The sequence below is a fragment of the Spodoptera frugiperda genome, chromosome 8 (assembly GCF_023101765.2).
Source record: "Spodoptera frugiperda isolate SF20-4 chromosome 8, AGI-APGP_CSIRO_Sfru_2.0, whole genome shotgun sequence".
NCBI lineage: Eukaryota > Metazoa > Arthropoda > Insecta > Lepidoptera > Noctuidae > Spodoptera > Spodoptera frugiperda.
The window spans coordinates 9,230,092-9,252,299 of NC_064219.1; the positions used below are offsets into that span (position 1 = coordinate 9,230,092).

The 22,208-nt window shown below is 35.5% G+C and overlaps 1 protein-coding gene across 6 annotated transcripts in view; it reads right to left on the reverse strand.

Annotated features, from left to right (window-relative positions):
* Positions 1-11,409: 11,409 nt before the first annotated feature.
* LOC118275267 (uncharacterized) overlaps positions 11,410-22,208 on the reverse strand; it is a 28,460-nt gene continuing 17,661 nt past the window's right edge. The window contains exons 27-46 of one of the 6 annotated variants that reach the window (XM_035593164.2): positions 22,062-22,151; positions 21,742-21,971; positions 21,442-21,658; positions 21,272-21,364; positions 20,961-21,190; positions 20,309-20,516; positions 19,537-19,629; positions 19,193-19,422; positions 18,146-18,365; positions 17,874-17,966; positions 17,550-17,782; positions 16,992-17,193; positions 16,727-16,819; positions 14,505-14,740; positions 13,976-14,186; positions 13,370-13,465; positions 13,043-13,269; positions 12,516-12,717; positions 12,113-12,205; positions 11,410-11,741 (exon numbers count right to left, since the gene is read on the reverse strand). In XM_035593164.2, the coding sequence (XP_035449057.2) occupies positions 11,530-11,741; positions 12,113-12,205; positions 12,516-12,717; positions 13,043-13,269; positions 13,370-13,465; positions 13,976-14,186; positions 14,505-14,740; positions 16,727-16,819; positions 16,992-17,193; positions 17,550-17,782; positions 17,874-17,966; positions 18,146-18,365; positions 19,193-19,422; positions 19,537-19,629; positions 20,309-20,516; positions 20,961-21,190; positions 21,272-21,364; positions 21,442-21,658; positions 21,742-21,971; positions 22,062-22,151 (3,509 nt within the window). In that variant the 3' untranslated portion in view covers positions 11,410-11,529. Of the gene's footprint in view, positions 11,742-12,112; positions 12,209-12,515; positions 12,718-13,042; positions 13,270-13,369; positions 13,466-13,975; positions 14,187-14,504; positions 14,741-16,726; positions 16,820-16,991; positions 17,194-17,549; positions 17,783-17,873; positions 17,967-18,145; positions 18,366-19,192; positions 19,423-19,536; positions 19,630-20,308; positions 20,517-20,960; positions 21,191-21,271; positions 21,365-21,441; positions 21,659-21,741; positions 21,972-22,061; positions 22,152-22,208 lie in introns of all 6 variants that reach the window. The other 5 variants (XM_035593163.2, XM_050695250.1, XM_050695248.1 and 2 more) reach the window with 5 other exon arrangements.

Genomic DNA, 22,208 nt, shown 5'->3' on the forward strand with positions numbered 1-22,208 from the left:
TGGAACTCTATTTTCATTAATTTTGCGACCACAACTGTTGAGGTGTGAGCTGGTGCGTTGTGGTCAAGCGTGAGCAATCGCGGCACCCATCTTGCGGATAGCTTTTTAATGTCCAAATGTTGATGCAAAATATTATGTACCCGTTCATTCGAGATGCCCACAGTACTAGCAATCTCAAGCACCTTCACTCTTCTGTCATCCATCACCATATCGTGGATTTTATCAATGATTTCTGGAATGGTAATCTCAACAGGGCGTCCAGAACGTTCAGCGTCATTTGTGCATGGGCATATGGATGGCCACTCCGAAAAATGTTAAACCACTTATAAACTGTTCTAACTGAAGGTGCAGAGTCACCATAATGTTTATTAAGCTTTTCTTTAGCCTCCTGAGGCGTTTTGCCTTTCAAAAAGTAGCGACAAATCAACAAACAAAATTATTTTTTGTCTATTTTTTGAAAATCACTCGACTTCTTCTATTCAAACGAATGCCAAAGAAATAGACCGATCTGGTTGAAACTTGGTGTGTGTTCTTTCAAGAGATGCTACTAACTAGATATAACCTCGATACGCGCCCGTATTGCTATCGCTCTGACTTTGCACGGAATTTTCAAACGGCTCTAGTAAAAAACATAGCTTAGTTGAGTTCATTACCAGTAGTGCTAGACTATGTGTAGTAATGAATATGATAGGTGGAAGCCAAACGCATCCACAGCAACTTAGCATATTACATTCCTGGTGTTTCCTAATTATCTATACTCTGCTTAGCTAGATTAGAACCGCCGAGACAGGCATTGGCCTGGATCGTTCACCCTCGCGCGGGGGTCGGGGAGTCGGGGACGGTGAGAAGACTAGATTAATATGTTAATGAATGCGATTTTAATTTAGTTCGTTATATATTGCACTATATAAAGTAAGCGATAATCTATTTCATTACATACAGTACCGGAGAAATGCAATATGAACTTTTAATTAAACGTATAATCACGTTCAATCTAATCATATATTGGCAATTGGGTTATATCACCATTAACGTAGGTAATAAACCTACTGATATAATCGAGAAATATAACAATACTTATCCAATGATCAAACCTCGAAGCAATGTCCGATATACAGAGACTAATAAGTATAGCTATGCAAATATTTGCAAATACGGAAAAGTTTAGCAAAGTATTTGAAACACATTACCTATTTTCAAAGTGTGTTTAATATTATGATAAGTTTTGATTACGGTGATTAAGATACGGAATAAAAATAAGTACGTGTTACTTATATCTTGTGGATAAACTGTAATAATCTGACTCGTAGATTATATTATAACACGAATTAGGTTAGTATGGTTTGAATGAAATTGAGTTTACTTGCCATAATTTAGGTACACGATTACCAGGTTGAATTATAAAGGGGTATCTAAGTTTTTTATTGGGATATCCTTATCCTATTGGTAATGATTGGCGATGATCGCATTTTTTTATGGAACAAGCCGATAAAGGAGCACACGCACATGTGCAACGCCGCCGCCCATGGCCACTTGAAACACCAGAGGCGTTATAGGTGCGTTGCTGGCTTTTTGGGGTATAAGAAAATTTAAGGGTTGTTGGGGAATCGGGGATTTGTAAGATTGGGAACGGGGCAATTGGGTTTCCAGTAACCTCACTCACGCAAAACACAACGCAAGCATTGTTTCACGTCGGTTTTCGGTGATCCGATCAAGCCGGTCCATACGTGTCGAAGCATGGCTCACCCACTTTTATCAGTTATGTGTCATGTAACAAGAGTTGAATCGATTGCTATAAAAAGTCTTGAATTCCAGAATCCGTGCTAATAATAAGAATATTCGAATACCTGAAAACATTAAAAATCAATACTTCACTGGACCTGGTAGTCGAACCTGAGATATCCTACGAATAGAATTACATTTATTTAAACCGATGAAACATAAAACCACGTTGTAATCAATATTTTTGCTTTTTTCTTTTCTGGAATATATTATTATACATATTTATATATTTTTTTATATACCTCACAAATGCACATATGTTTGACAAACTTAGAAAAATATGGTTTACAAGACCTTGTCATACTAGGTGATAATTATATCTTTTGGAACTGTAATGAGGACTTTGATATCGTTTGACTTATTTTTTAGTAGGAAATCAATGATAAAACAAAAAAACAATGAAATCATCCACAAAGAACACGATCGGGCTGTAAAGTACCTACTTAATATCAGTGTATTTTAACCGTACAATATTCTTATCAGGCGGCACTGCAATTAAATATCTGAAAGTTTTCAGTGATAACAGGGAACTCTAATTGAAACATGTTCAGTGTAAATTTCTTATCTATCTAATTTTTTGATATACATAGGTAACAACGGTTGTGATAGGTACTATAGTGTTGTGGAGAAAAGAAATATGCACATATTGATATATTATATTGCTACTTAACTGCTCGTCAGTAGATTAAATAACGATGTTTACTTACGTAAACTAGATATTATACGTACTTATTTATACGTACTAAGGTTAAAAATGTGTACCTTGCGTTAAATACAGTTTTCTTAGTTACTTTTTACAACAATATATTATAATTTATGGTAGTAGGCTTTTAGATGGTTATAAATAAGATTTAGAAAATATTAAACCTTTAATTTAACATACCGTACGTGCATTTTGATGTATACGGAGTTTAATAAACGTGAATGGACACATAGTATGGGAAAAAATTATAAAATGTAACTAGTTTCTCATGGTAAATAAAAATAACTATTGATTCGGCGAGATCAATATCTTTGTTCTGAAAATTGGCATAGATTTTAAGTACATCATTATAAAAAAGAATTTAAAAAATTATATTCAAGGTCAAAAGGTTAATATATTATATATAATATTGCGTATCTTCCATTTTTCTCGAAAACGGCAAGTTTTATTGTAAAAATATTTTTGACACACATTTATAAATATGTAGTTAACACCTAAGCCAAGTTATAGGTCAAATTGTAAGTGTAATTTTAGGCAAATTATGTCAAGGTTGCGACTTAATTTCGTCTATTTTTGGTTCTAACATTGTATAAATATAAATAAAAATAAATAAATGAAAAATAAAATAGCCTTTATTGCTGAACTTGTTTTTACAATTTCATACAAATATGTTTACTAATTTTAAATAGTTTAAATTTAGCGATTTAAACTATTTAAAGTGACTTTGTTTGCATTTATATAAATTAGGAACTTATCGGTAAACGGTAATTTCTACTGTGGCGACACTGACAAGTGACAGATGACAGATGACAGAAGTCGCACATAGACTATCGACGAGCAAATCAATGGATGACGTCACAAATATCCTGCATCGCACATATGAAGTTTGCATGCGAATTAACACGGATAGAAAATCCCAACGAACAACAGTTGGGCAGAAAGCCCGCCAGGCATGATCACCTCGCCTGGTCGGAGGATCCTCCTTTTCTTAGGGAACTTTACTCGCTGTTCCCTAAAGTGGTGACCCCGACGTGATTGAAACCAACCTTCACGGAGCAGATCAGCACCGTCATCCTTATCGCCATCTCCCTCACCCATCACTTCTCCGCTGAGCGGTAATCAAGTCGCAGCCAACCAGCATCCTCGGCCTCATCAGGGACCACCACACGCTACATCGAAGATATGCAGCCTGGTTCTTCCCTACGGCCTCATCAGCGTCTAGGCACATCACTCTGCACACGGTCTGAGGACGCCTTCCTCCCGTCAACGCAGACGCCAGCCACTACGCACCTACCCTCGCAGCATCAATTCCCCGACTCACCGTGGGACACTGCGAGCTTCACTACTCCGACTCACTGGAGTATCACCCTGCACCGCTCACCCGACTCACTGGACATTCAGCGGCACAGTTCCGACTCACTGGAACTAAGGGACATTCTACACTGGCTCTGGCACCGCTCATCTCAAGCATCGACAGCCGTCTCAACAGGATCGACCTCCGGTCTTGGGGGGGAGTGATGTGGCGACACTGACAAGTGACAGATGACAGATGACAGAAGTCGCACATAGACTATCGACGAGCAAATCAATGGATGACGTCACAAATATCCTGCATCGCACATATGAAGTTTGCATGCGAATTAACACGGATAGAAAATCCCAACGAACAACAGTTGGGCAGAAAGCCCGCCAGGCATGATCACCTCGCCTGGTCGGAGGATCCTCCTTTTCTTAGGGAACTTTACTCGCTGTTCCCTAAACTACTCTGCAGCTTGTCTACCGACATTTTTTTTTTTTTGAGGGTGGAAAATCATCCAATGACTTCTCCCGCCTTGGGCGAGGCGAGAGGGAGTGTCAGACTCTTACTGACTAAAAACCACCCCGTTCCTTCTCCTGCTTTTCGAGCCGGAGCCCCGGTAAACCCGCTAGGTAGTCCGCAGCTCCGGATCAGGCATCAGCCCTACTGGGCCCCATCTGTGGTGGTCTGATGGCTCTTTGAGGCGCGCGCGGAACGCGACGCGCCGCACGCACGGGTCTGGTTCTGTTCGGGCGATGAGCTACCCTTGCTCGCCGTCCGCAGGCCCGCACTTACGGTGGCCGGAGATCGTCCCGCGATCCCCGACGCCCAGAGTGTCTCTCGCGACGGCTGGGGCGTGAGGAGATTTGTTCCCTCACGCGCCCCGCCTCCTCCTTAGCTAGCATGACTGCTTCGCAGAAGGAGGAGACGGCATCCCAGTCCCTCTCGCTCCGCACCATGGCTTGAACCAGTGCCGGGCGCGAGAGGTCGCCGTCGCCGACCACATCCCTGAGGACTTAGCGGTGCTCATCCAACATAGGCCTACCCTAAAGATTTCCACTCTATTCTTTTTCATTAGACGGGGCCATAATAGACCTGCAATTTTCTAATGTCGTCTTCCCATCTTCTAGTTTATCTGCCTCTATTTCTTTTGCCATCTCGTGGTTGCCATTTAGTTATTAGTCTCGTCCATTTCTACCTCTTCTCTCTCATGATATACCCAGCCCATTTAAGGAAATTTATAAAAAAAGGGCCAAATTAAAAGTACCTTGTAAGTGTAAGAACCGTGGCAATTGGCATTCCATTGTCTCTGCCTACCCCCATGGGAGACAGCCGCGAGGTTATGTATGTATGCATGTAAGTAAATACTCTTTCATTTTATATCATTTTCATTCGTGTCCGTGACCGGAATCCGGGTCCAGATTCGAGTGGGATTACGCCTAATGACCTTTAATCGCTAAATAATGGTACCTACATTATCACAAATTGTTATTTTTTCTTAATGATTGGTAAAATCGGAAAATCATGAGTCGTCGCGTCGTACTTGTAGTAATTGTATTTTATTTATGCACGTATAGATTACTTATATTAGTTAATTTTCTTATCAACAGTAAAATAATTCCTTTTCGTGTTTTTACAACATCACGTAGCATCGTAAATAACGTATTTTTTTTTGTAGTGGATTTGTCACTGTGCAATTTAAGTACAATGCTAGTAAATAATTTTGGTTCATTATTACGTATTTTATCAAACTTGACCAAAACTATGCCTGCAAAAAGGTAAGCAGAGGTGACATTTTATATTTAATATTTATATAATGAGTGGGTCCACCAAAACTGCATCTTGTCACTACTTCTCTTCCTGGTCGTTCTTGAGAGTATTCTTGCTTCGTATGAGATTTAAATGAAGTGGTTTAAATAGAATGGAAAAAAAAGATTACGGATACCACTGTCGCCAAACTCCCACAAATGAAACGATAATCATATATTGCATTACAATAAAAAAAAATATTTTGATTTGTCGTATCAATTTTAATCAAAATCAGCTTAAGTATCTTACACCCAGAATTAAAGCTTAAAGCAATTTATACTTATAGGATTTATTTTACTTACGTGCAGAGTATATTTAAAACGTTACACAATCTAATGTCAAAGAACATTTAATTCACAATTAAATCCCATTACCTGGCCATAGATTGCGGTACGGTATTCATAGAGTTAGCCATTATACAATTTATGTCGTTACAAATAAGGTCATTTGACTGCACGTTTGACGCAGTGGCCGGGCAACTGGCTGCCGTGCAACGTGTAGTGGGTTCGATTCCTGCACGGAGCAACTCTTTGTGTGGACCACAAATTGTTGTTTGGGGTCTGGATGCCATGTGCGTGTGAACTTGTATATTTGTAAACGCACTTACGACACAGAAGAAAATCCTATAGTGGGGATCAAAAAAAAGGAAAGAAAAAAAATTGGCGTCATAAATCAATAATTTTTTTACTCGATTAGTTTCATGGGACATTATATTTTTAATTAAATTCTTGATATCGACAGATATCTGAACTTAAGTATATTTAAAAAATTAAAACTTTTTAGGAGTTTAGTTACACTTTAAATAAATAATTAAGATTATTCATGTACATAAATTTTAGAGTATACATAACATCCGGTAACTATAATCTTTATAATATATGATGATAAAAATTGTCATCTAAAAATATAGATATAGATAAAATTATGGATGGCATCCAATTTATTCTAGTCGTTGCATATATCAATTTTAATTTTAATGTTACCGTCTCTAGGAAACCTGTAAATACTTATAATATCATATGCTATGCATTTTTGCTATAAAGTATCTAAGCGACCTAATAGGTAAACTTCTTATATTAACCTGGGTGTCTTCAAGGCCCGAGTGAATAGGTTGCTTATGGGCAGACGTGCTCTACCGTAGGCCGCATCATCACTTACCATCAGATGAGATAGCGGCCAAACGTCGACCCATTAAATGTAAAAAAAAAGGACTTTCATGTATCATATTTTTATCGATATCAACATATACAGGGTGCCATTGAATTTGACGTATTCCTCTCGGAAGGTGACAACTAATTTCCTACAAAATTAGTATAGGTCCCTGGAACCCGAGATATTCGACATTTTTGGTTTTGGTCAAAAAATGCCTAACTGACTACAAAAACATCAGTAGATTATAATAAATACTAGTTTGATTTAAGTTATTTTAGTTTTCATCAATTCCCAATACATCAATAAACACTTAAATACTTATAATGGCAGATATATCATTCGTTTTAAAATAGCAAGTAAATTCTTATCAAAGGGCAATGCCACTTTTGCCATACATAGCTGGCATAATATTTTTTTTCTTTTCGCCAAAAGTAAAACCTAGGCCATAGGTTATCCGGAGCTGCGGACTACCTAGCGGCTTTACCGGGGCTCCGGCTCGAAAAGCAGGAGAAGGAACGGGGTGGTTTTTAGTCAGTAAGAGTCTGACACTCCCTCTCGCCTCGCCCAAGGCGGGTGAAGTCATTGGATGATTTTCCCCCTCAAAAAAGGCCATAGGTTAGAGGACTGTATGTAAAATCAATAGCAAAAAGAATTAGGTCTATGAACCGTAACCAAACCAAAATATAGAGGTTTTAGTAGATTGCTATTATTTTTTATTCGTGGTATTTTTTTTTATTAAAAGTTATCTATGTGTGATATTTTAAGTTTCCTATTGTTCAATACTCTGATTGGCAACTTTTTAACAAGTCATTCCACTTCCGCGCTTTTGCATACGGTTTGTGATTCGTTTCAGTTATCGGTTTTGTTAAGCGATTATGTCATTCATAGGAACCTTAACCAAATAAGAGCTGGTTTTTACATCAATGAATGCGAATATTCCCGGCTTGGATAACTTCCCTATACTTGACTTAAATGAACTAAAAATATATGCTCTGGGGACGTATCAAATAAGTCAGGCCAGAAGTTATTATGGCGAACATGTGAGGGGTGATGGTTCTTACCACATAGAACTATACAGGGAGGACAGCTTAGATATTTCAGTTTTGGAAATATTTAATACTAGCTACTTCCGCGCGGTTTCACCCGCTCTGCTCGGCTCCTATTGGTCATAGCGTGATGTTTTATAGCCTATAGCCTTCCTCGATAAATGCACTATCCAACACAAAAAGAATTATTCAATTCGGACCAGTAGTTCCGGAGATTAGCGCGTTCAAACAAACAAACAAACAAACAATCAAACAATCAAACAATCAAACAATCAAACAATCAAACAAACAAACTCTTCAGCTTTATAATATTAGTATAGATTCATGTCGTCAACCCGTGGCTGCTGCGTAGTAGAATCCAGTCGCGACATAGACGACAGCGCATATACTACTTGTATATTTTGATAGAAGGGCTTAATTATGGCGTAGCAGCAATAAAAGGGCATTACTGTGTTTCTGGGAAGAGGACACTTGGTTGTTGTAGCCACGTCATGTCTGTATTATGGTTTATGGCGTGGGGTAGACACCAAGTAAATATAAGTCCTCCAGCTGAATTTCTGGATTCCATAATTAGGCATGATATGGGAAGAGAGACTAGTAGTGATAATAAATAGCACAAATAATCATTCTTCTATGTTAAGAGAAACAGAGATTTTTGTAAGACCAGAACTAGATATCTACTAATTATATAATAAATGATTTTGATTTTTATGGTTGTATCATTCCTTTTTGTAAGAATATCCCATAATTAAGAAACGTAAGACCAGTTAATTTTTATGAGGGTTTTAGGGTTAAAAATTGCCATTGATAACATAATATAAAAGTAAACGCTAACTTCATCTATCTTATCAATGGAAACCCTAAAATATCACGTATGATTGTATTTACTTTTATTATAATACAAGAAAAAAATAGATAACGCCTGACAAAATGATACTAGCAATTTCCCAAATCATCTTTGTTCGGTTACAGTTGATATACTTGGTTCCTTTTGCTATTGATTTCTCGTATTGTCTTGTAACATAATCATATAGTTTAATTTTTTCACTAATTTGGTAAGAGACATAAGTATTTATAAAAAAAGATATCACACTAAGCGTACAAACTATTAGAATTTCCTTGGTTTATTAGCTACACAGAAACGTTAAATTATTTACAAAATTCTCAAAAACAAATTAATAGCTTGATGATGAGTAGACCGTAAAGAGAAAATGGCAATTTCAAAAAAATCTTTATTTGCAAAATTTTGATCAAAGTGACCAAAATTTTTGATCAAAGTGTACAATTAAAAATAACCGCACACGCTTTCTTATGTCTATGACGGTCACTTTTAAACTGAATATTACGGTTCAGCCATTATAAACTTGCGAACTGTCATAAGTCATTTTAATCGGATCTCTCGCTCACTTTTATGTGGGTTGTGGGGCATTGTTACATTCCTTTGACGTGATAATTAGCAAGTTTGTAATGGCTCAACTATAATAAAATTTTACAATTGTTTGGCCAATGTTTGTTGATAAAAAATTCAATCAAAGCATTGTATTGATTTAAAAAAAAACTAAATTAATTGTAGATTTTCCAGTAATGCCAGTATTTCACCGTGCAGAATGGTTTTCTATTGTCGCGAAAGAAAGGGGAGAAGATATCTTTATAAATATTCAAGTTACACAAAAGCATTTGAAATAGTAAACTTATATACATTCGACTAAATTAAATGACGCAACGTGGACAGTTATAATCTACCATTTTGGTAAGAACTTATTTCAAATGATAATCCATTAGCTATAGGCTTGAATAGAGACATATTCAGTAATTCAATGAAACTATCAGACACCTAGCAGTTGTTCAAACAACTATTTGGACGGTGTACCTAATATTTTGTAAGTAGTGTGCTAGGAACGTATAAAAAATATAATGACTAACCCGAGGCCAAATCGTCTTGAATCACTTTTTCCATTGTGATGTAGGTGTAACATACTTTATCGAATTCCTTAGTTAAACATTTGATTACTTACTTATTCGCTTAGTCACATACATACCACCTATTATCCATCGTAAATAGTAGGTAAATTCTTTTATTAACGACTATTTTTACTTTTTGTGTTTCAATCAACATCGTCAGCATCGACAGCCCGTGAGAATTTGCCGTTTGCCTAAGGGCGCGTTCACATATAACGTCCGTTTTAACAGGATCCGTTTTAACGAATCCGTCGCTACTGGAGATAGTATTCACACAGCATTTATAGGATCCTTTTTAACGGATCCGTTGCTACTGGAGGTGATTCAGGGCGAGTTCACATAGAACGTCTATTTTTACAGGATCCATTACACCCCGTGCCAAGCCTGGCGCAGTTCGATCCGATAAACCGATCAGTATACTGGATCCGCTATACTGTATTATGTGTGTACTGGCTCATACAACTACATACGCTAATAACACATACGTTTTAACGGACCCGTAAAACGGATTGCTGTTATTTTGTCGAATCGGTATTTTTATTGGATACGGAATACTGTATTATATGTGTACTGGCTCATACAACTACATACGCTAATAACGCATACGTTTTAACGGACCCGTAAAACGGATTGCTGTTATTTTGTCGAATTGGTATTTTTTACTGGATACGGAATACTGTATTATGTGTGTACTGGCTCATACAACTACATACGCTAATAACACATACGTTTAAACGGACGTTATATGTGAACGCGCCCTAAGAAAGAAACCATAGCAATCAATTTCTTTAAAAAGTTTACCCCTCGCTTGATAGATGGCGTTAGGATCGAAATACATCGCGCTACGGTTTCGTTACTTGAGTTTGATAGGGTAATTGCTTAACTTCAAAATAAATTGGCTTTTTGAACCAGCAGGTCAAAGCACAATAGTTGTTTTATTTTGGACCATATTAGTGTTTTCACTAAACCACTTATTACCAAGCGCAAACCCAACAATAAACACCTTTACTTATGAGAATTAATTTCTGACAATCCCCATGTTTGGTAGGCTGAATGAAAAATAGTTTGATTTAAGAGGTTTTAGTTTATCAAATGTTGCTGTCCGGTCTTTTGGCTCTTTCTACAAGAGTAGTGTGTGTTAGTGTAGTGTGTAGTTACTATAGGTTTCGAGTTTACCATAGTTTTGAGTTAACTTTTTGATCACCATACTTTTAGTCGGAAAAGGAAAAAGTTTATCTGTATCATTATAATGTGCTGGCCTCCGTCTCTCTTGAAATAGGTTTCTAATGGCATGCCACTGTTACTGTGTGTGGGTGATTTCTTCTTAATAGTAGTTAGTTGGTAAGTAAAGTCATTAGGATATTGCTTAATTCAGAAGAGGGAATGAAAAATTTATTAAATGATACGGACTCCAGCACGTGGAGATGTATCTTGACTTATTAATGCTGTAAGTATTCCCTAGATGGGGCTGTGGATATGTAATAAATAAAAAGTGAAATGACACCTTTCCTTCGTGGACATGAAGTATTATTATCTAACAGCTTCTAGTAGACGTATCAAAAACATTCCCTTTTGTCTAACAAATATATTAGACTGTTTCTAATTCCTCATTGAAAAAAAGGGTTAAATAGTCAAAGTCATTTATAAATAACACTCGTAAGTAATAGTTGCATAAAAATTTATTAACAAATGAAAAGTATACAAAAGTAGATAAATAAACACATCATTGACGAGTTTTTCACATACATAATATTTCTAAATAAACTTATTTAAAGTAATTATTACAATAATAATTGCAATAGACTGCAAACAAAGATCACAATAATACTGCTCTTGAACAACAATGCTGAACTGGGTTCGAGACATTCATTGTCATGCGCGATTGATTTGAAATATGGTTGATGGAACTCTTTTCTTTGTTCTATCAGATTTGCGATGGCTGTCGCGCCAGCAGGTAAAATAGTCCTTTCTCGACTTAACTGCCAGGCGCGAACTGGAAATAGAATCAGACATTTATTGTTACTTAGATCGCCTCGTTAGTCGAATGTTCGTAAGTGTGACTGCCGAATAAGAGAAGATAATAGAAACTATTAGGACTTTGTAACTGTAGTATTTTGTAAACTGTTTCGGACTTATAACATAACTGGTGGAAATAAGGGGTTACCTTGTATGTGTGCACCTTTTCATACCTTTTTGGGTATTAAAAGCTATTATTATTGTTGCTACCATATTATCCTTCAGTGCCTGTTTGTATAGGAAAATAAATCAAATTCCATTACTAACAATAACAGGATCAACATGTGGATGTTTAACAAAGAATAGTATTTAAAAAATATAGATTAAACACAACGGCAAATTATTTACCTCGTCGTTGAGAGCCACTTAAGTTGCTGCAACTGTACGCTACCGCATAACTCTCGTAGTCAGTCGATAATATAAAGATGGTTGTTTCGGAACCTTCTGAAATTATAAAAATAAAGTAATTGAATTTAACCAAAACTGAACATATAGTAGAAAACAATTTGTCATTGCTCTAATCATTCCGGAATGTGTTGAAAGAGTCGACTAAGAGAGAACAATGTAACAGAAACTGGGTAGCAGCGCCCTTCGATAAACTGGATCCTTTTAACCCGCGATCTAAAACCCATCTGTAGATTTAGGTTATGTCAAATGTCTTTTGTGAATAGGAGGCTATAAGTGCAGCAGTGAATTCTCACGATCTCTTGATGTTAACCAATAATATTTATAAATGAAGACAAATTGATACCTTCAGACATCGCCACAGATAATTTTCCGGTGCCATCAGGGGAAAGTCGACCGGTTCCTTTCGCAGTAGACAATTCTCCATCAGAAACTTCATATGAAAGAACTCCAAATTCATTTGAATCTGCGTTATATGTCAATTTCATTCCGATACAGCTGGTTTGCACAGCATCGTATCTTTCGATCTGATACCAAGTTCCTTGGAACTGTAAATAAGTACAAGTATTAATGTGTGTCAATGATTAGGTATTAAGTTATTAAGCTATTTTTGAAGATTTCTGTGGAAACTATAGTTTTCTTTTTCATCTCCCCTAACAACATCTTCTGATTTATTTCGTTACGGGATCCAAGACAGTCATTCATGTCCCTGGGACACGCTGGACTTCAGTGTTCCGGTGATTTCATGGTAGTATCTACTGTAGATCCTGGCTTACAAGAAATGCAGCAGTATGAGAGGTTGTGGCGGGCTAGTCCCATAAAAAAAACCTATTTCTAAATATACATTTCCTTTTGGCGCGTAAAACTACTCACTTGCTCCATGTCAAAGGATGCCACTCCAGAAATTGTCTCATCACACTGGCCAGGTAATATAACTTCACTTTCAGAGGGTTCAGGATAGTGGAAGCATGCTTCATCACTCTGATCAGTGTCCAGGTAATAATTGTTCCTTAGACCTTGTGTATTGTCAATCACTTCATCAATAAATTCGGTATCCTGAGGACTCAGTGTTCCGGACCTACTTAGTTTCCAGCTTCCAACTGTAAATAAAAACCATATATCAGATACCGTAGATCATTTCAGTAGATTTTGGTCATAAAACCAATTTAAACATGAATCATAATAATAAATATGTTTTACCTCGTCTGTTCCCGTTGTCCAAATCGATGCAATTGTATAGAAGAGCGTAATTGCTATAGTCGGTTGCCAGCACGTATAATTTTGCTTCTACAATGTCTGAAAGTTTATAATTTATAATATTATTTAATAAATGTCATCATCACCTAAATACATTTAAACAGTTTCGCATCAAGTTAGAATTCGATTCTTAATAATAAATATCAGACGGACGATGAAAAAGTATATTAGATAATTTAAAAACTAAATTTAAATTAACATATTATTATTTTGTTTTTCGTATTTTTTTATTATGTCGTATAAGAAAACAATACTTAGACAAATCGAATCAAAGTATAGAAGTAGGAGTTAACTACGTAATTTTTGAGTATAAAATGTCCTCAAAAGTTGATGTCACGAGATATTTCAAAATAGACTGCTGAAACTACTTGTTCCCGTAAAAAAATTAAATACGTGTCTTATGTTTTAAAATAATTTATCAGATAGACATTAAAATAAAAATTAGTCATCTACCCTATTCAAAGTATTAATTAGATAAATCTAGTTAATATAATTATTTTGTTTTAAGTATTAAAATTATGTTTATTAAAGTGTAAGTTATCAGCTTACCATCACCTCCACCCAGAGATACTTCCAGTAAACCAGAGCCGTCACTGCTAGCAATTTTAGCATTCCCTGGTGAAGTCTGCAGTTTCCTATCTACTACTTGAGTAGCCACAATTGAAATGATTTCTCCATTGTTATTGTACTCGGCACGGTTACATTGACCTCTTTGTATCGGTTGCGGATATCTGGCGACTTCTATCCATTTTCCAGAGAACTGTAAATATTTGTAACATTTAGACAAACTTAATATATTTTGAATTGAATGTGCAGGTGTAAAGGTGCATTTTAAATTTAACACCCTCTTTTCTAGGGTCCATTAGGAGTGCAATAGGACAGGATTTCACTGCCATACTCCGGACTAGACTATAAATAAGGATTCGCATAATATTGAATAAAAAAGCCAGTACTACTCCTGGTACAAGAGTTTTATTTCTGATCACTCGACTAACGAGGTAGGTAGTAAAAATCTATAATTATTTAGGAATCAATTTAATTTCAGCATAAGAAATATTATTAATTTCCAGGTACATACCGCAGCCTGATTAAAACCAGAGATTCCTTTAATAGATGCATCACAGGGCCCTGGCAATTCTATGGAAAGTGGTAGCTGGTCAAACACTGGATAGTAGAAACAGGCTGCGTTGTCTTGTTTTGTAGTTTGATAATAGCCCTCATACAGATCGATATTATTACTAATGTGTTCTTGGATGGCTAACTGAGCTGATTCTGTTAATCCTGCGCGAGATCTGCTCAGTATCCAACTGTAAACTGTAAAAAAGTGAATACTAAGTTTAACCCAATACCATGTATTATGATAGTAATGATATTATATATGAATAAGTATATTCAATATTGATAGGTGATTTGGAAAATCAGTTAACATTATCTATGTTACAAAAGTAATATGTTGACAGATAATATTTTTATAAACATAATGAGCCTTACAAATAAATTATGGTACTTATTATAAATATTAAAACTCCTGTTTTAAAACTGAAACATTATTACACCGAATTAAAACATTGCAATTTGTTAAGTGTGGGAGAGCCATGCTACGGTAAGAATGAACATACAGGAGTGAACAACGGAGTGCACAACGCTTGTGTTGTGTTTCGCTGTTTAACCTCACCTTACTGGAGGCATAATTTCCCTTATTCCTCCCCCATCATTCCCCAATATTTTATAATCTACATAAATCTCCAATCCTCATATCCCTTTTTTTTTATTGCTATTACCATTAGGTGATCCGTCTCCACGTTTGCCGGCCTATCTCAAAAAAGTAATTTTGTTAAGCAAAACTTTTCCGCATTTAGAAATATTATTTCGACACCAGCAATTTATACTACGCTAACTCGAAATTTGGTAAAAACTTTTTTTATGCCAAGTTGCTTAAAATGTGGTTTTACACTACGTCATAAACGCAAAAATAAGAAAGTTACAAATCTTATAAAACGGTAAGTAAAGGTACTTTTTGAAATCACTCGATTTATATTACGCCAACTATTATTAGCGGAGTGTGCGCGGGGATCACTTTGGTCAAAGTCCGTGCAACACTGCACTAACTCATAGTTAGCGTACTTTAGCGTGTTCGTGTGTATACTTGTTCGTTTGTAAAATGAACTACTTAGCGACTTTTACATAATAAATACTTATGTGTTAACGTATTAATTAGTTTATTAATGGTACGTTGACTATTCTTTTTGTAAGTAAGTACATGTTCTTTATAAAAATATTGAAATATGCATGAGATGACTGATCATGCACTACGACCTCCCGTACTACACTACGCTAACATTAGTTAGACGTGTATAAGATGTAACATTTTTTTGATGAATTATGTGTATATACGGCTAACTTGCGCTAAATCAAAAAATAGAAATAATTAAGGAAATATAAATATGAGATATTACAATGAATAAATTAAATATTAAGCATACCAAGTAAAAAAAAAAGTATCTTAATTAATGTAAAAGTTATCACGTTTTTGCCTTTAAACGCCTCTACTGTAAAATACGCTTTTTTGAGTTAGCGTAGTATAAATTGCTGGTCTCGATTTGCTCCTAGGTTGTACCGGAACTTCAAATGTTTGTTGTTATTTTTATATTCTACACATTCTTGTAGACTGTGCTTTTATTTATGCAAAAAAATATAACGTAGCGTAAATATAATTAGCACAATCAAAAAAGTATATAATTTTATTTGAGAAGTCAATTTGTATTCGATCCTCAATCAGTTCTGGGCGAAGTAGAATGAAATTAATTTATTAACAGTATTCTCTTATGGAATGAATACAGGGTGTAAGCGGAAGGCTCTCGAAAAACGCCACAAATTGTTTATGTTTTTATAATTTTAATCGTTTTTGTGTTTGTATTATTCATGCTATATTAAAATTCAGCATTAGATTACAACTATTATTATTACTTAAAATAAACATTGAATTCTTTATTTTTTTTAAAAATAATACTTGTTTTTTACCATCACCTGTTTGCGACGTTTGGGAGCGTTCCGCTCCTTATATGGAATGAATGAATATAATAATGAATATATTAAAATATTTAGTTGATACTGTCCCTAGCCATGCCGTGGCAACTTGTAAATGAAGCAACACTCAGCACGTTATTTATTGTAAACATGATTGTCAAATTTTATAAGTGTATGTTTTGTTAGTTGTCCTAAATAAATAAATAAATAAATGAATTGCCGTTTTTATTTACTTGATATAGTTTAAAATAAGTAAGATCAAAAGAAACTTACTTTGCTTTTCTTCTGGGCTGACATTTCTACAACTGTACGCCAGTGCATATTCTTCGTAGTCAGTCAGTAAAATGTAGACGTTGTTAAATGGCACTGAAAATATTATTGTGAAGTAATGACTTAAGCTTTTCCTTATTAAAGCTACTTTGAACATAATGTGTAGTTATTCTCTAATACAGGCATTATTTTTCTAAAATACAACTCTAATCTCCAATATTTTTAAAACTTGCTTTGTACTACAAATAACCTTTTTTTATACTTTTACCTCCATCGATATTGATATTGATGACTCCTCTACCATCTGTGGCCAGTGTCCCAGTTGTAACTGTACTTAACTGAGCATCATCAATGACACTAGTTTGGACTACATCGAAGCTACCATCGACAAGTGTAAATTCAGTTGCTGTACATTCTCCATTCTGAAGCTCTGACGGAAATCTGGCTACTTCATGCCATGTTTCAGCAAACTAAAACATATTTAATTTGGTCATATTATTGTTCGATTAAAATATATGTAGTATATAATAGAAAAGGTTAAATTACAATAAGTTTAATAGAGCTGAATTTTGGGTGATACATTAAACCTATATATTTATAAAAAAAAACTTAATACCATATAGACTCCCGAGTTTCTATGAGTGAAGTATTTTAAGGTAAGGTATATCGTGGCAACAAGTAGTTTTGTTAAGGAGAGACGAAAAGTGTAAATTAGTCTTGCAGAAGGTTGGAAAGTACGCAGGTATAGATATAGTATTGTTTCAAACAACCTCACAATTAAGTTAAATGTCTAGTTAGAATTCCACGTAAGAAACATATTACCGACCTTTGAAGAAATAAAACCGGTGACTGCTGGCACCTGGGCGTCTGAAATACACTGCCCTCCCAATAAGACGGGTCCACCATCATTGTTAGGATAATAGAAACAGTCGTCTTCAGTATGCTTTCTCTCAACATAATATTTTTGTTTTAGCACTTGTATTTCGTCAAGCTTTACATTGATTTGGGCTTGTGCATCTTCATTTAAAGTAGTAGTTTTACTCAATTTCCAGCTGTGAACTACAGTAAAAGCGGTAACGTTGAAATATAATGTAAACTATATTTTATAATAAAATATAAAATAGTAAATTAAAAAAGGATAATAACGGACCTGCTCTGAATTCATCATCGATATTTCGGCAAGAATACACTAGTGAGAATGAAGCATAATCAGTGGCTAACACCCAATATTTTGTGGTAACAACTGCAAAAAAAAAAAAAATAGGATTAGCGAACAAAAATAGACGAACGTTAATATTTTCATGAATAATATGAATATGGATCGTCGATCGTCGTGGATACTAGCAAAACTTTTTAAGTAAACGTCTTTTATACTTTATATTATAATGCTATATATTAAAATAAATAAAAAAAGTTATTTACCATTTCCATTGCTTTGTGTTAGTGTGACATCAAATTTGCCACTTCCATCACTTGAGGGATAAGCGACTCCGGTTGTAGTTTGCTTAATTTGCCCAGATACTTGGGTGTTTTCTACTTGAAGTGCACCATTTTCTTGATTATATTCGTATTTGGCGGTGTTACAAGTTCCGGTTTGGAACCGTGTTGGGTAGGATTCAATATCGAACCACGTGCCTGCGTACTACGTAGTAAAATAATATAAAAAAGTCAGTTTTATTAAAATTTATAAAAGTCATAAGTACAATTTATGTAAAAATAATAATTGATCGATCTACGGGGTTATTTTTAACACAACCTCTAAGGACCGTGTTACTAACATCATGATTAACAACTTTGTACTACAATGATTCAAAACAATATCTAGTAGTATATCTTACTATAAGCTTATTTTATAATAAAGTAAAATATCGGACAAAAGTTAAATAAACTAGGACTCTTCTATTGCTTCCTGCTTCACACATGTCCTTATTAATATTCATACATATTATATGTGAGTGAAATCATATTATGTAGCTTTGTTGTTAGTTATAAGGTCCCGCAAAGATGTATAAAATAATCCTATGTATACAAATATTATATTTTTATGGAAGATTATGGACAAACAACTCCATGGATCCTTAAAACAACAATGGAGTTACAAGTTACTACATAGTCTGTTTGTATTTCCGCCTTTCTAACGATGATATGAAATGTATTGAGTAGTGATCGTTAAAGGCATGGGTGACGTAGACTACACAACATCAAGCTACGATCAATAAGAGCCGAACATCGGGTGAAACCGCGCTAAAGTAGCTAGTAAGTTACAACTTGTATGAATAGTCATATCTTGAAATGATCTTATTAGAGAATTTGTCTTGGTTGTATTTATACGGTTAAAAATGTATACCATATACACAGAAAACGTAAAAATTATATACGCAAAAAAGTAACACCACATTATTCGACGCAGATGAAGTTGTGAGCAAAATATATATAAAAAATATACAAATAATATAACTGTAAACATACGTCTTGCAGCCGGAAATTATTAACAGCTTGTATGTTGTCATCGCACTGTCCAGGGAAAATTACTTCAGAGTCGCTATCAGGTGTGGGATAGTAAAAACATCCTGTATCTGTTCGATCAATTTTTTGATAGTAACTCTCATGGATAACATCGATGTTGTTGATTGCGTCATTAATTGCAATTATTGCATCCTGTGACAAAGTATTTGATCTGCTCAATTTCCAGCTCCACACTAAAATAGTTATTTATTAAAATATATAATACCACACCTTAAAGAAATCAAAATCATACTAAAATAGTCTTATATCTTACTAAAATCATGTTATCTCAAAAACACAGCACTTACCTCTTCTTTGATGATTGGGTAGGTTACTACATGCGTAAACCAGCGCGTATGTCGTATAGTCAGTTGATAATATCCAGTATTCAGTGGATGTTCCTGCATTATAAAAAATAAATTTTTTAACGTATAAATTGTACAGGGTTATTTACAAACATTAACAAGCTTGTCTTTTTTAAAAAGAACTTTTTTTAGATAATATTAAGCTGCGCCTAGTAGGGTTGATGTCTGATCCGGAGTTGTGGACTACCTAGTGGGTTCACCGAGGCTCCGGCTCGAAAAGCAGGAGTAGGCACGGGGTGGTTTTTAATCAGTAAGAGTCTGACACTCTCTCTCGCCTCACCCAAGGCGCGTGAAGTCATTAGTTGACTTTCCCCCTCCAAAAAGAGCTACTATTTCGCAAAAGAAGGAGATGGTATCCCAGTTCCTCTCATTCCGCACCATGGCTAGAACCAATGCCGGACGCGAGAGGTCGCTGTCGTCGACTAATATAAACCCCGCAGACAGACTAGGAGCCCCGCGCAGTGTGTGTACCAAGTTAAATTAGAAGCTAATAGATTGTTTTCGTTTTTAATTTTATATATTTAATTTGACCACCATATTGAATTTTATTTAAAGTGGCTGATGCAGAATATAAGTAGTGAGCAGAACATCGTTTTTCAGATGCTCGTTGATTGTGGCTGACTTATGTATAATAATTGTAATTTGAAACAGATTTTAGAGGCAAATAGTCTAATTATCACCAATTATAAAATGTAAAGTTTAAAGTATTACTTACCACCTGGGAAAGTGACGATAAGTTTGCCGCTTCCATCATTGGCAAGTGGAACAGCCGAGGCTACAATACTATTCAGTTGTTCATCAACAACTTTAGAGTTCGTTACAATCAGTGTCCCATCAGATGATTCCGCATAAGAAGCGGCATTACAGGCACCTTCTTGGAATTCTGAATAGTATGATTCAAGTAACCGCCAGCGTCCCAAGTACTGAAGCAAAACATTATAGTAATTAGTCTTTTTTATTTTTTTACATGGGCAATAACTTACGTTTCATTGTGATTAGGCAATGTCATTTAGGACACCTATTGTAAATGTCTGAGGCTAAAGTCGGTCAATGCTTTTCTTATCCCAAAAGCTTGTATTTGAGTGAGTTTTCCGTCTGTGCGCATAAAGTCTTACAATATAAATAATTTCGCATAATTCGTTTTTGCTAATCACTCCTACAATCAGATGACGTATGTTTTTTAAGCACAAAGTTAATTTTATTACGGTTAACGTGTACGGCTATAAAGAATATAGTGTTAAGCCGATCAGTTTATTATTAGAATGGGACATTGATTTAAGTGTGGGAGAGCCATGCTTCGGTACGAATTGTCTAAGGGTTGTCACTGATTACTATAAAAATTGCGAAAATATTTTAATTCCACAAACCTGTGATACGTTGAAGTCTTGAATAACAGGAATAGTAGGATCACACTGTCCAGGGAAAATAACAGGGTCATTGGGTCCTAAGACAGGATAATGGAAACAAGCTGCATCTGATTGATCAGTGTTATCGAAGTATCTATTGTCTATTACGTCGATGTTTGTAATGGCGTCATTGATGGCCGCGTTCCCAGTGTTTGATAGTTCTCTGGACCTGCTTAGCTTCCAGCTGTGAACTAGAACAAAGAGAGTGTTGCGTAAAGTAAGCATTTGTACGCGCAACGGAGGGTTTCCAGCGAAATTTTTTGTGAACTCACCTTGTCGGTAATTTTTATCAATATTGACACAACTGTACGCCAACGCGTAGTCGTCGTACTTTACACTTAAGATCCAGAAAGGTATTGAAATTGCTGCGAAACGAGACACATTCGATTATTATGTTGTCACCACATTCAAGAATAATTTGTGTTACGAAAGTAGGACTTACTCTGTCCATTGGATTGAATATTGATATTCAATCTTCCACTGCCATCAGTGGAATCGATTGTGGCGACACCTTCTGTGGTCGTTTGGAATTGGTCGAGTACACTGAATGACTCTAGTTTCATGGTGTTGGCGTTGGTAACAGTGATTTGTTGGCTGATGCATTGTCCAGACTGACTAGCCTTAGGATACGCTGAGATCTCATGCCATGTACCTGCGAACTGAAACGTAAGTACTTGGTTGAGCCTAAAATGTTCCGTTAACCGGTATGTAAACATTTTTTTGTCGATAACACGAGTCTCACTTCGTTTATATTGAAGTTGGGTGCTGCTGGGATATAATCGTTACACTGTCCAGGGAACACCACTGGCACTCCTGGTTGTGGTTCAGGGAAATAGAAACAGGCTTCAGGAATTTGGTAACGGTTTACAAAATATTTCTGGTCCAAAACTTTTATTTCGTTCATGACGTCATTAATAGCAATCTCATCTTCAGGTCTTAAGAATTTTTCTCTGCTCAGTTTCCAAGATGAAACTGAAAATTAAGAGGATATAAAATTATCGAAATAACTTCATTTGTATCGAATGATAATATTACTGAAAATTCAGGATAGAAGTAGCTTACCACTCATGTAGTCTTCATTAATATTAGTACAAGAGTAGACCAACGCATACGATTTGTAGTTGGTGGCTAGCACCCAGTAATCTGTAGTAACTGTATAATGCAAGGACAAAAAAAGTGATATTAATATTAAATAATAAACTTTCATTG